This window comes from Ascochyta rabiei, chromosome 10 (genome assembly GCF_004011695.2).
Source record: "Ascochyta rabiei chromosome 10, complete sequence".
In the NCBI taxonomy this organism is placed as follows: domain Eukaryota; kingdom Fungi; phylum Ascomycota; class Dothideomycetes; order Pleosporales; family Didymellaceae; genus Ascochyta; species Ascochyta rabiei.
The window spans coordinates 1,621,613-1,633,943 of NC_082414.1; the positions used below are offsets into that span (position 1 = coordinate 1,621,613).

Genomic DNA, 12,331 nt, shown 5'->3' on the forward strand with positions numbered 1-12,331 from the left:
GCCTTGCAGCCCGTCTCCAGATATCCACCCTCTTCCATTCTCTGTAGCACTCGAAAGGAGAAAAAGGTTCTGAATCTCGTAGTAAGGTGGAAGAGTGGGATCACTAGAACATGCTCAGGTCAGTAACGGTTTATGGTTGTAAGGATGCTTGGGCATTCACGCCAGGTTCTGTTTGGCTAGCCGGATGCACTTCTCGAGCTGATGTCTCGCCTCAAAGCAGAGCCTCGCATTGACTTCTGCACGCTGCGCCACAATTTCGGATATAATCGTCTGTCACCCCTACCTGATCTTTCTTTTTCTGTCAAGCTATAGGCTAATGAGCTGTACGTAATATATAACCATTACCTCGATCTCTCTTGCTGCAAAGATGATTATTCCAGAATATGCCAGCTGAGAATTATGGTCGCTATTATACTTCCGTACTTTCCAAGTCACTGGCTCCCTTCTTTTCCCCAAGCAACAAGAGCAGGTGGGTTGCTGAGGAGCCTTGGGAACTTACATGCGATCTACCCGTATTGGTAAGCTAGCGCATGGGTGTAAGCTATCTAGATCCAGCACCGAACCTCGTTCTTAGCTTGGAGTGACTGCGTCACGTACAAGATCACCGCACAGTGATTCGCGGATGAAGATCTTGGAGACTGTGTGGAGATTCAGGAGCTTTTCATGATGATCCTGGTTGTCAGTAAGTGCAAAACATGATATTGACGGGTTGGACTCAGCTCGCTACAAATGACCAGCCAACATGCAAAAGAGTTTAGGTTCAGGCAGGGATTTGAAGACCCTCCATCGGCAGTGAAGCTCTAATGAGCTGATCGGAGACTTGGCTCATGGTCATCTAATGCCATGTGATCAAAGGCCCAGCCCACGCAAATCGATAGTCGGACCTCGCTAAAGCCTGTGAGTCGGAGGTCTGGATGTCGGTGTTCGGACGTATACGCTACACAAGCAGCTAGGCTCTAAGTGAAAGATGATCGGAGACAGAAGGTGCTCGTGTATGCAAACGGTCCTGGGCATCGGACCCTTTGAACGAAAGACAGCCATTGGTGAAGAATATGCTTTGGCGCCAACAACTCGTCCTGGGAATGTGTTTGTGAGAAAGCAATCGATCTTCAAGGCTAGGAGATGAGCAAATCATAGCAAACTGACTACGTAAGTCTGCATGCACAAACACTCAGGGAGTAGATGTACACTGACCTTTCCCACGATCTCAAGCTTGGGAATTAGATTTTCGCGCTCCTTGACATTGGCTCTTATGTCATCCTGCACCTTGACGCCATATTCTAGCGCGGCTTACATTCCTTTCACTGTGTGCCAACCCCAGCTCGTTACTGCGTACCGGAGCTCCATCTCTCTACACTCATTGGCTCACATTCGAACCACGCTTCCCTGCAGCTTCCGTGCGCTTTCTAGCGTACTAATCACTTCGAGGCCTCCGGCCGGAAACTCTATGCCGCCCCATGTTCTTGCCCAGAAGCTACATGCAGAACCAAGATGTGCGGGGTCAGAAGATGGAGGTCTGCGTTGCAGATGTGTTTGGTGGCGAGGCTTGTCTTGAACGCACGATGTTGGCGCCGCTGACGCTTAAATTGGGAGCTGAGCTGTGATTGAGGGAGTGGTGCGGGTTAATGCTTGGCTGATGAATGTGGTTGCGTTGTTTGTGGGAAGGACGGGGATGACGCTTAAGGAGCAGATGCGGAGTGACGTGTTAGTAAGATCTTGGTGCTAATGTGAGAAGAAAACAGCTTCAGCATCGTGGGTGCCGTGTATGTATGAAAGAGCTGGTGGCGTTGCGCCGCACGAAATACCAAGCTAGTCTTGTTCGGTGAAGGCATCGCAGAGGCAATGGCCGCGAGCAGGCACTTGACGGGAAAAAGTAAAACAAGCTGGCGTTGTACACATGATCAGGTTTGGAGAAAGATTGCAAATTAACAGGTATCGTATTGACATTGCTCGAAAGCAGACGCGTTCGAATCAAGCAGCGCTCTTTGCCATCTCCATGTTGGTTCTCATAAATCATAATTCCAATCATAGTCGCTCTCACATCCTCAAGATCCGTTCAAAAGGAGCTCGCGCACACAGTGCGTAAGAGGTCGGAAGCGCTTAGTAGACAAAGAAGGTCTGGACTTCGTCGCCGCTCTCGCGGAGCTTCTTGTTGCGGCGCATCAAAATGATCTTAGCAACCCATGCAGTGGCAAACGTGCCGATAGAGAAGGCAGCGGAGGATGAGAGCGCAATGATGTATCGGGGACCATCAGACTTGGGCCACAAGTAGGGGGTCCAGATGAAGGAAGCGTTCATGATGGTGGTGACGATACCGATGGCTACAGCCTTCTTCTCAGGGGTCTGACCACAAGCTGCGATATCGGTTAGCAAGCTCTCATGTCTATGATATAGATTTGAATACGTACTGGATCCGCACCACCCTAGAATTAGAGAGTTGACACCGTAGGTGCCGATAGTGAAAATGATCATGGCAACGTAGCGGCCGGCAACACCAAGGGGCGCGCACGCCACAAGGAATCCAATAGTAGCAACGATCTTAGAGATAGTAATGTGCCATGTGCGCTCGTTGAATTTCCCAGAAGACCAGGAAACTGCGATGGTGACCGCACCTGCAATGAGGTAGGGAGGGCACGTCAAAACCAGCGTTATAGTCGTATTGAACCCGAGAGTTTGAACCACTGTAGGAAAGAAGTTCTTAAAGCCATTGGCTGCCAAGCTAGTTGAAGTTAGTACGTGTATACGGTCGTTTGGTTGAAGGGTTCTTACTGTAGACTAAAGAATTGTTAGTATATATGCAAATTTTAGGGGCGGGAGGACATACTGAGCCATGACCGCGAAAACCCAGACCATAGGGTCCTTGGCAGCCTGCTGGAAACCGGCCCAAACAGTTGTGTTCTCGCTCTTCCCGACAGTATCAATAGCCATACGATTGACAGCCAGATCGCGCTCAGCCTGTGTGAGCCACCAAGTGTTGTGAGGAAAGTCGGGCAGGAGGAAGAAACCGACAATAGCAATGAGGAACGTTACAACACCCTGGAGGATAAAGAGCCATTGCCATCCACTGATGCCGGCGACATCATCTAGACCGTGGAAGATGCCAGCCGCGATCAGACCAGCAAAGGCAGTGGCAAGGATGTTACCGGTGTACAGGATGGCAATGCGAGTTGCGACCTCCTTACGGTTGTAGAACATCGAGAGCAGGTAAACAGCACCAGGGTAGTACGGAGCCTCAGTGATACCCAAGAAGAAACGGGTGAGCAGGAGTCCTTTGAAATCTTTGGCTAGAGCAGTGATGGCGGAGACGACAGCCCAGAGCATCATGCAGATTCCCATATAGCGAGAGGGACGTGTTCTATTAAGGAACATGTTGCTGGGAATTTGACCCAGCAGATAGCCGACGAACAGGATGGACACACAGGTCTGGTACTGTGTGCTGGTGAGGTTGAGTTCTTTCTCAAGATTGTCAAGACGGGCTAGAGCAATGGCATTGCGATCCAGGTAATTGAGCCAGTACATGGACCAAAGCATAGGCATAATCCATCGGTCGAGCTTCTTCACAAGAGCGATTTCCTTGGGGTCGGTTTTCTGAAAGGGTCAGTATGCGCTTCAAGGGCGAAAAGAAAGTAGACAAACCTCATAGGCACCCGAGTAGTCGACTTTGTTGACAATGGGTGTGGACTTCTGGAGGTCATCTTCGTTGGTTCTCTGCTGCTCGAGCATGACAACCTCGTTGTCCTTCTTCTCGGAAGTGAACATGGTGGCTGCTGTCCAAGTTGGGACTGGTGAAGAGATATGAAATGATGTGGAGAAGCGGAGAGGACCAGTCGATCTCCAGAGCTCACTGATGATCTGGGGAAGTAAAACCTGGAGATGCGGAGTAGATCTTTATACGAAACCGGCGCTCATCTCGCCGCGGGGAATACACGCCAGTTTCCACATGGGCTGGCGACAGCCCGAAGAGTCTCGACCTGTCCTGGGGTTGCGTTTCAACGCATACCAAGACACTTGTGCACGCTTCTCCCGGCCGCCTTGGAACGTTAGGCCTTGGGTGCTAGGGGGTAGCGGAGGCTCCGACAGCAAGTCTGCTCGACTCAGCCTCAGGCTTGCAGACGGAGTACTGTAAGTGGCGTGAGAATCGGAGGAAGCGTCCACTCAGACAACTGCTGGGCACTACTAGCCTTCCGCTCCTTCTTAGCTCGTGAAGTTTACTGGTTCATGCAGCGCTCTATAGATGCTGAGCTTAACCGTTTGCGTTACCACCGATACAATGCACTATTCTAGAGCTCCGATAGTGACCACGGTACGAGCATCGGACGTCTTTGTGCCAGTAAAAAAGCTCTGCCCGTTTCTACACTCCGCAGAATCCGCCTCTTGATCGTATACGAATTCTGCATCAGTCTCAACGGCCAAACGGTGAGATGATGAGCAATCAGCGGAATAATCGTCTGGGGAGGAATGGCGCCTACCAAGACCTTCACCACCCCTCCATACAGCAAGAGTTTGCATTTTGGAACATCTTGACCGGCAGCTGCATTACTCGCTCAGAGGTCCGGTGAGGAGCCCAGAAACCAGCTGGACGCTTTACGCTCTTGTCGCCGTCAAAGAAACACCAATTGGCCATGGCAAGCCACAAGTTCCTTGGATGTGGGCAAGGCCGTGCTTTTGTCTACAGAAGATGGCACACGGGTGGTGCATTTGGTGCTAGGCCAAGGAGGGCCCAGACCACACCAAGACTTCTTTGGGGCTTCATTGCGGGGAGAGCCAACAGAAGCGTCCGGGCCTTCTGCATGTGGGACATGACGCTCTTGTGAAGCGTGCATCGCCACATGCGACTACTACCACAGAAGGACTAGACCTTTGTAGCGTGTGAGCTCCGTCTCGAGTCCGTTGTTGAGGAGTGAACAAACCAGGGTCCTACCCAGCCTATCACAGCTCTGCCAAGTTTGACTGTTGTCTTGGCTACCAGCGGAACGCAACACTAGACACTTGCCCCACGGGGGGTTTCGGAGAATGACTGACAAGCTACGGCGATGATAGTCTCTCAGTCGAGTTCACGGAGCTGCGCCGTCCGAGCGCGTTCCCAAACAGCTGGGAACCACCTCCATATCGACGGAAGTTGTCTAGTAGCGGTCGGGTAGTGCATCCTGAGGCGTCTGTTCGATCGAATTACCCAGGGCGGAGCCGTCTAGGTTCACGTGTCTCGAAAAAGAGTCGGAAGTGGCGATGACAACAGGATGTTTGTTTGTAGGCCCGCGGCCAGTTCGTGGAGATGAGGGTCCCTCCACAACCATCAACCACACGGACGGTGTTCATACAGCAACGCACGTGCGTCCCCATGGGGTAGATTGAGTTCGGGCAGGTCCAACGGTCGACCAGCGTTCTAGGGTCTTACGTGCCCTCGCCGATCATTGCTGTTGGCGTGCGCGACAATTTTCGCGGCACAGTCGAAGGTGATGTGTCAGCATATTCTGGTTGACACTTGGAATGCAGGAGTTTGAACAAAGGAAACAGAACAGCGATCAGATCTGGTAACAGGCTATCGCAGTCCTATATTCGCACCGCGAAACGCTATTCGGAAAAGTACCCGGACGGCAGCGGATGAAGATCGTCCGCACGGAACAGGAACTGACTCGAGGTCTTTACCAGGTTCATTGAGTTTTGTAGTTGACGGTACCTCGGTGCGTGGTGTCAGTGAATAAGCACTCGCGCAGCTCTATCTGTCATGGTTGCAGGCTTGCAGCTGCCGTACTACCTACGCTCCCGAATGGACGTCGTGCACACGACAGGTTATTTGCTAGACCTCGAACCCAAAGTCCGAGTCTGCTTAGCAAATTTGGACGAGCCAAAAGCAAGAACGAATTCTTTTTACTCGGTAGCATGTTAGTACAGTACAAGTGCGCACTCACCAACGCCACTCACATGACATCACATGACTATATAGTACATACAACACCAGTCCACGTCCATCCTGTACAGAAGATGTAGTCAACATTCCATCCTCATCCCCATCACACCAACCCAAGCATGCACTGCTAGAATCTTATAAGGAGAAGCTGTAAAGTCAGCATATACTGTTTTTAGCGTAGCAGTAGCGTAGCAGTGGAAAGTCCGAGATGGGAGGTGTTGGAAAGGTTTAGCTAGATGAACATGGATTCGCACACAGGATGGTCATGGGTGCAATTGCAGAAGTAGCAAGCATTGTGTAGTTGCTCCGATGGGCCTTGTCTTGGTGGCGCTAAGGGATATGCTTTCATAGCACGCGTCTTGATTTCTGTGCTGACAGGGCCTGATCTTGAGACACGCGCGAGTTTAGTCAGCATGAAAAGGTCAATGATATACTGGCTGTTGAGAGTAAGTGTGATTATTTGCACAGAAAGCCGCTAAATCTTCCAGTATTCTACAGGCTCTAATCAGAAAGGACCTCCCCTGCGCATGCGTGGTGCACGGAAGGCCGACGACTGTCGACCTGGTCGCCGCTCTTCTCCAGCCTATGCTCGTGTCGTCGTGTGTATGGCAACCCACTCCAGTCCTGCTCGCTTAGTCGCGGAACTTCCTGTTCTCGTTCTCGCCGAAGAGGGTGACGCGGATGGAGGGCAGGGCGTCGGACTCGAGCAGCCGCAGACGCTCCTCGAGGGTGTTATTGATGTCGATGCGGCCGCCGGTACCAACGATCATGGCTCCGCCAGCTCTGCACGCGGTTAGCACGTTCAAGGTACAAGTGAGACACAGCCAACGTACGAGTCGGAGGGCAGAGGGTCGCTCTCGTCGATTGTGATGGCGACGTCCTTGTTGAGGGCGCTCTTGTACTCGGTCTGGGCCTCATCGATGGCCTTGTTTGCGACGTCATTGTCTGCCTTCCTGACCTTGATCTGCAGCTTGTCCTCGTTCAGGGCATAGGCGCCCTCGAGGATGAGGGCCTTGAGGATGGCCTGGTACTTCTTTTTGTCCTTGGAGACGTCGGCCAGCTTCTTGCCGGCGTCCTCGAACAGGCGGTCGAGCAGCTCCTGGCGGGCGGACAGGATGCGTAACCGGCTCTTGTTGGAGACGGTGGAGCGTGTGATTTGCTGGGACATGCTGGCCTGCTTGAACTTCTTCTCGTACGACGAGTCGATGGTGGACGTCTCTTGGCGCACGAGCTTGGACTTTTCGATAGCGAACTCCTCGTCGGCCTTGAGGCGGATCTCGTTTGCCTTTTCCATGGCCTCCTGGCGGATAAAGGCCGTCATCTTCTTGAGCTCGCCGGCGACCTGCGATTGGGGAGACGGGGTTAGCGGGAGCTGTGGACGTAGGTTGGTGGGGCGCTGTGCGGGCGGCCTACCTGGTCGTCGGAGAGGGCGTGGATTTGCGACATGGCGGGCGGCGGGGGTGTGGAGGACGTCGAGGGTGTGGGCGAAGTGCGAGGCGCAGAGGGTACGAGGGGTGGTGGAGGTGAAGGTGACGGTGGAGGTGGAGGTGCAGTGGCTGCGTTGGCTGCGTTGGCGGTCGAGTTGGATGAAGCTTGGAAGATTGGCCGTCCGAGCGACGGGCAGCGATGATGCACCCTCAACACCCTAGCGCCTGAAAGAGGCTAGGCCTCAGATTGAATGCGGAACAAGGCGACGGGCGACCATAGGATTGCGACGGTTTCGCATACAAGCTGGCTGTTTCCTTGTTGGACGCGACACAGGGGGCATTCGCTATATAGTGCACGACTCTGCTGCTCGGGGAGGCTGTTGTTACAAGCTCTGCTCGCCTGCTCTCCCGCCGCCACTACGTGACCGCCACCACATCACCGCCACTACATCACCGCCACTACATCACCGCCACTACATCACCGCTACCACCTGACCCCTGCTCAGCCTACCCCGGCCACTCGATCAGCGTGACGTTTGCCCGTCACCACCGAACACACATAGACATACAGTGCATACACCCAGCATATACAGCACAACAGCACACCCAGCACACCCACACCCAGCATGCACGCGCGGTCGAGGTAGCAGAGTCCTCCCCGCCCACCCACCTCACCATGGTCGAGCTCTCGCCGGGCGCCAGCGTTGCGGTAAGTCTCCCCATGCAGCGCCCCGTGCATGCGCCCAGGAGCTCACACTGCTCGCACAGCTTGGCGTCGTCGTCGGCCTCCTGTCCACCAGCATCCAGAGCGTCGGCCTGACGCTGCAGCGCAAGTCGCACCTGCTCGAGGAGGAAAAGGAGGACGACTATGACCGCCGCCCGCCCTACAAGCGCCGCCGCTGGCAGCTGGGCATGCTCATGTTCATCGTCGCCAACGTCGTCGGCAGCACCATCCAGATCACCACCCTGCCGCTGCCCGTCCTCTCCACCCTGCAGGCCTCGGGCCTCGTCTTCAACTCGATATGCGCCTCCATCATCCTCCACGAGCCCTTCACCCGCTACTCCTTGATCGGCACCGTGCTCGTCGCCGCCGGGGCCCTCCTCATCGCCCTCTTCGGCGCCATCGCCGAGCCCTCGCACAACCTCGACCAGTTGCTGGCCCTCCTCGCCCGCCGCCACTTCATCATGTGGATGGTGGCGACCGCCCTCATCGTCGTCTTCCTGCTGGCCGCCAATGCCACCCTCTACCGCATCTACCCGCGCGCCACCCCCCGTCTGCGTCTGATTCGAGGCTTGTTCTACGGCTGCGTCAGCGGCATCCTCTCCGCCCACTCGCTGTTGATTGCAAAGAGCGCCGTGGAGCTGCTGGTGCGCACCATTGTCGATCGCCACAACCAGTTCGATCGCTGGCAGTCCTGGATGATCCTGATAGGACTCGTCGCCTTCGCCCTGACCCAACTCTACTACATGCACTGTGGACTGAAGCTCGTCAGCACGAGCGTGCTGTACCCTCTCGTTTTTTGTGTCTACAACATCATCGCCATCATAGACGGCCTGATCTACTTCCATCAGAGCGAACGACTATCGAGTCTGCATGCCGGCCTGATTGCCCTGGGCACGGTGGTACTCCTGGCAGGCGTCGTGTGCCTGAGCTGGAGGCTGGAAGAGAACGAAGAAGAACCTACGTCGCCTGTTTCGACAAAGCACCCCGGGCACGTTCCCATGCCGCAATCCTCCCTCGAGCCTGGTCTGGGTCTCTTACACGCTCACATAGTGGACGAGCCAGATGCTCCGTTGGACATTGAACAAGCGACGCCAGGCATCCATGGATCGGCGATGGAGCAAGCAAAGCGCAGGTCTGTCGACGAAAGGACACCATTGCTAGCACGAGCAACAACCGGACCTGCACACACCGCAACATCTCGATCGAAACAGAGCCCGGCATCGGAAGCGAACATGCGCAGCCCACGACCGAGCCCCAGACTGCCACGGAGACGAAGGATGACCCTCTCTGAGGAGACGAACGAGATCTGGGACGAGTTGAACGACAGAGATTCGTTACCATCACCAATCCGCCGGTCAGTCGAGTCAGATCGTCGCCCACGAGCAGGCACACTCCCTCGACAAAGACAAAACACACAATCAGCATGGCTGGACCAGATGCGGCGGCGCTCTTGGTTCGATGGTATTAGCGCAGGCTCACAACGGAGTCGCAGTGCATCGCAGAGCAAGAAGCGAGCGGACAGCTCCTCCGCACTTCTTGACCACCCTGATCCAGAAGACGACGACCACTCTGACTCAGACCTCGTCACGCATAGGAGCGGTACCTGGGGGTTTGGAGGAGGGACGCGCAGCACACACGATGGGCCTGGTGATTGGCTGAAGCTGCGATGGTGGAGGAAGCGGTTGCAGGGTGAGACGGACGACGAGTACGAAACTTCCAGGAGTAGAGGTGCATGATATCCCGATATGACCCAAGAATTTGAATAGACGAATTACACATACAGTTTTTACAGACGTTGTCTAAGCATGCGCCCGCTGATATCTGACATTCCGCTCTCATCTTAGAGATCGCCGTAGCTCGTACCCTGGCGAATTATAGGTGTTTACGAAAGACCTTCTACACCTTGTGACAGAAGTATCAGCAGCTTATTGATTCTTGAAGAGTATGACTAAGTTAGATATCTATAAGGTTTCTACTATAGATATATATTAGTAAAAGAAGAAAGTTTTATAAAGAGTGAATTTTCTTTTTCTGCATGTAAAGGTGCACTTAATGTAAAGGTTGTTATCCTTTGATAAGGGCGCTCAATCTTATTGTTAAATAAGAATACGCAGGCAGTATATGAACTACAGTCCTAATCCTAAGTCACGGGGTGTAAATGGTCTTTCGTCAACAACCCATAGCGTGTGGGGGCGTACATTCAAGCGGCGCACCAAAGACAACCTGCATCGTGCACCTCTATGGACGTTGACGCACCATCGCCAGCCAACACCTCAGTCTTCTCGGAACCCGTTGATGAGACTTGCATCCGTCTCCTCCGCTTCTCGCAGCCTGAAGATGGCGTCTTCGTTGGTAAACTGCAGACGTTTCCCCTTGCCGGCGCTCCACACTACTACACAGCCAGCTATGTGTGGGGTGAGCGTACGCATCGAGGAACGAGCATCAACCTGAAGACGGGGGCATTGCCAGTACTTAGCAGTCTCACCCCGTTCCTGCACATGGTCACTCGTCATGGCGACTTCAAGCCCCTGGACTGGTGGTGGATCGATTCTCTGTGCATCAATTTGGACGACAGTCATGAGCGCGGGAAGCAGGTGCGCATCATGGCAGACATCTACAAGCGAGCAAAAAGAGCGGTCATCTGGCTGGGCGAAGAGAAAGAAGATGGCAGCAACTGCACAAATGCCATCGACTTTCTACACTATCTGTCCAGCTTGCAAATTGCATTCAACGGCGACGACCACGCCATGCGCAGCAACCTCGAGAACCCCGAGTTCACTGAGAAGTGCGCTGCTGTTAGCAATCTGCTTGCCAGGCCCTGGTGGACACGTGTCTGGACGCTGCAAGAGTTCGTCCTCCCCAAAGAAGCCAAGCTGTATTGCGGCATGGCGAGCATCAGTCGTGGAAGGTTCAAAAGTGGAATCTACAGCATTTTCCTTTGCAGCACCATCAGCAACGAGTTCGAGCACGAGCTTGTCCCTCGCAAGCTGTTTGATGGGGCGTTCAACCGCCGTCGCATCCATCAGTGGCATACCAAACCAGCCTCGACTGGCATCAATTTGATCGCTATCATGGCGTATTTGGGCAATCACTCCGCAACTGACAGCAGAGATCGCATATACTCCGTTCTTGGCCTAATTACCGAACAAGATCGAGATCTCATTGGACCTGCTGAATACTCCACTAACATCGAGCAACAATTCGCGAAGCTTGTTCGCTCGTTCTGGACCACACATGGCTCTCTAGATATTATTTGCTTTGCGCACCTGTTCAGCCGACATGCTGCAGCTAGCGACCCAGGACCTGTCCGTGCAGTGCCAACCTGGGCCCCAGACTGGAGGACTACAATCGACTTCGCATCTCCTGTGCCGCTCATGGCAAGCCAAAGTGCAAGCGAACACATCGGTAATTTCAGACCGTTGCGTTCGACCCGCTGGAAAGCAATCTATGACGCTCCGGGATCGCAATTAAGGAGGAAAGCGGACGTTACGTTCTCTGAGAGTTTGAAGGAACTCTGTTGTAACGGTGTTGTACTGGACATCGTACACGGACTTGGTGGACTAGACACGCAAGAATTACGGTGCCAAAGCTTCGTCTGTAACGAGTCTGGGCATAATCTCACGCAGTCTGGGGAAGAACAGCGTAGCGCTCCAAGAGCCACAATGCAGCCTATGGACTGGCTCGAAGCTGTCGCACGCTCCCTAGTCGTCGACCGGCAGGACAAATACTTGTGCTTTCAAGCACCGGTGCACTACGTCACCGACTTCCTCTTTCTCTGCCATGCCTGCATCGACGGCGACCCGGTTGACTGGAGTTTCTTGACGTGGTTTGAGCACAACAGGCAGCTAAGGATCGGCAGCACCACCCTGCAAGGGCTTGTCAACCTGGTCCGTTCCGAGGTCACGTCGCCACCCCCGACATTGCATCGACCTCCTTCGCACCCTATGCACCGACTGAACGACAAACCAGACACGTTCTTGTCCCGCTTTCATGATACGGTGCGAAAGAAGGCACGTAGATTGATGATCACCGAGCAAGGTTACCTTGGTATGGCGCCGTGTCGTGCAAGACCTGGCGACGTCGTGGCCATTCTATACGGGTGCAGCATTCCGCTTGTTCTGAGAAAACACTTGCTGCAAGACGCATGGCAGGTTGTTGGTGAAGGCTACGTGCATGGCTACATGAACGGGGAAGTTGCAGCTTTAGTTAAGAGAGGGACAAAAGCTACACAGAGACTAAGACTCATATGAAAAGCAGACATCAGCATGCGTA

The 12,331-nt window shown here is 53.9% G+C and overlaps 4 protein-coding genes across 4 annotated transcripts; 2 read left to right on the plus strand and 2 right to left on the minus strand.

Moving 5' to 3' along the window:
- Nucleotides 1-2,100: 2,100 nt before the first annotated feature.
- On the minus strand, nt 2,101-3,759 carry EKO05_0006660 (uncharacterized protein; the record flags this gene model as incomplete). Its single annotated transcript, XM_038940315.1, has 5 exons — nt 2,101-2,354; nt 2,409-2,719; nt 2,770-2,775; nt 2,825-3,588; nt 3,637-3,759. 5 exons carry the CDS (start codon nt 3,757-3,759, stop codon nt 2,101-2,103), a joined length of 1,458 nt encoding a protein of 485 aa, XP_038798156.1.
- Nucleotides 3,760-6,540: 2,781 nt separating this feature from the next.
- On the minus strand, nt 6,541-7,354 carry EKO05_0006661 (V-ATPase V1 sector subunit E; the record flags this gene model as incomplete). The annotated part of the gene is made up of 3 exons (XM_038940628.1): nt 6,541-6,691; nt 6,742-7,250; nt 7,322-7,354. The coding sequence occupies 3 exons, from the start codon at nt 7,352-7,354 to the stop codon at nt 6,541-6,543; spliced, it is 693 nt and encodes a 230-aa protein (XP_038798157.1).
- A 657-nt stretch (nt 7,355-8,011) lies between these two features.
- On the plus strand, nt 8,012-9,795 carry EKO05_0006662 (uncharacterized protein; the record flags this gene model as incomplete). Its single annotated transcript, XM_038940626.1, has 2 exons — nt 8,012-8,044; nt 8,104-9,795. 2 exons carry the CDS (start codon nt 8,012-8,014, stop codon nt 9,793-9,795), a joined length of 1,725 nt encoding a protein of 574 aa, XP_038798158.1.
- Nucleotides 9,796-10,299: 504 nt separating this feature from the next.
- EKO05_0006663 (uncharacterized protein) lies at nt 10,300-12,309 on the plus strand (the record flags this gene model as incomplete). The annotated part of the gene is made up of 1 exon (XM_038946180.1): nt 10,300-12,309. The coding sequence occupies one exon, from the start codon at nt 10,300-10,302 to the stop codon at nt 12,307-12,309; it is 2,010 nt and encodes a 669-aa protein (XP_038798159.1).
- Nucleotides 12,310-12,331: the final 22 nt, after the last annotated feature.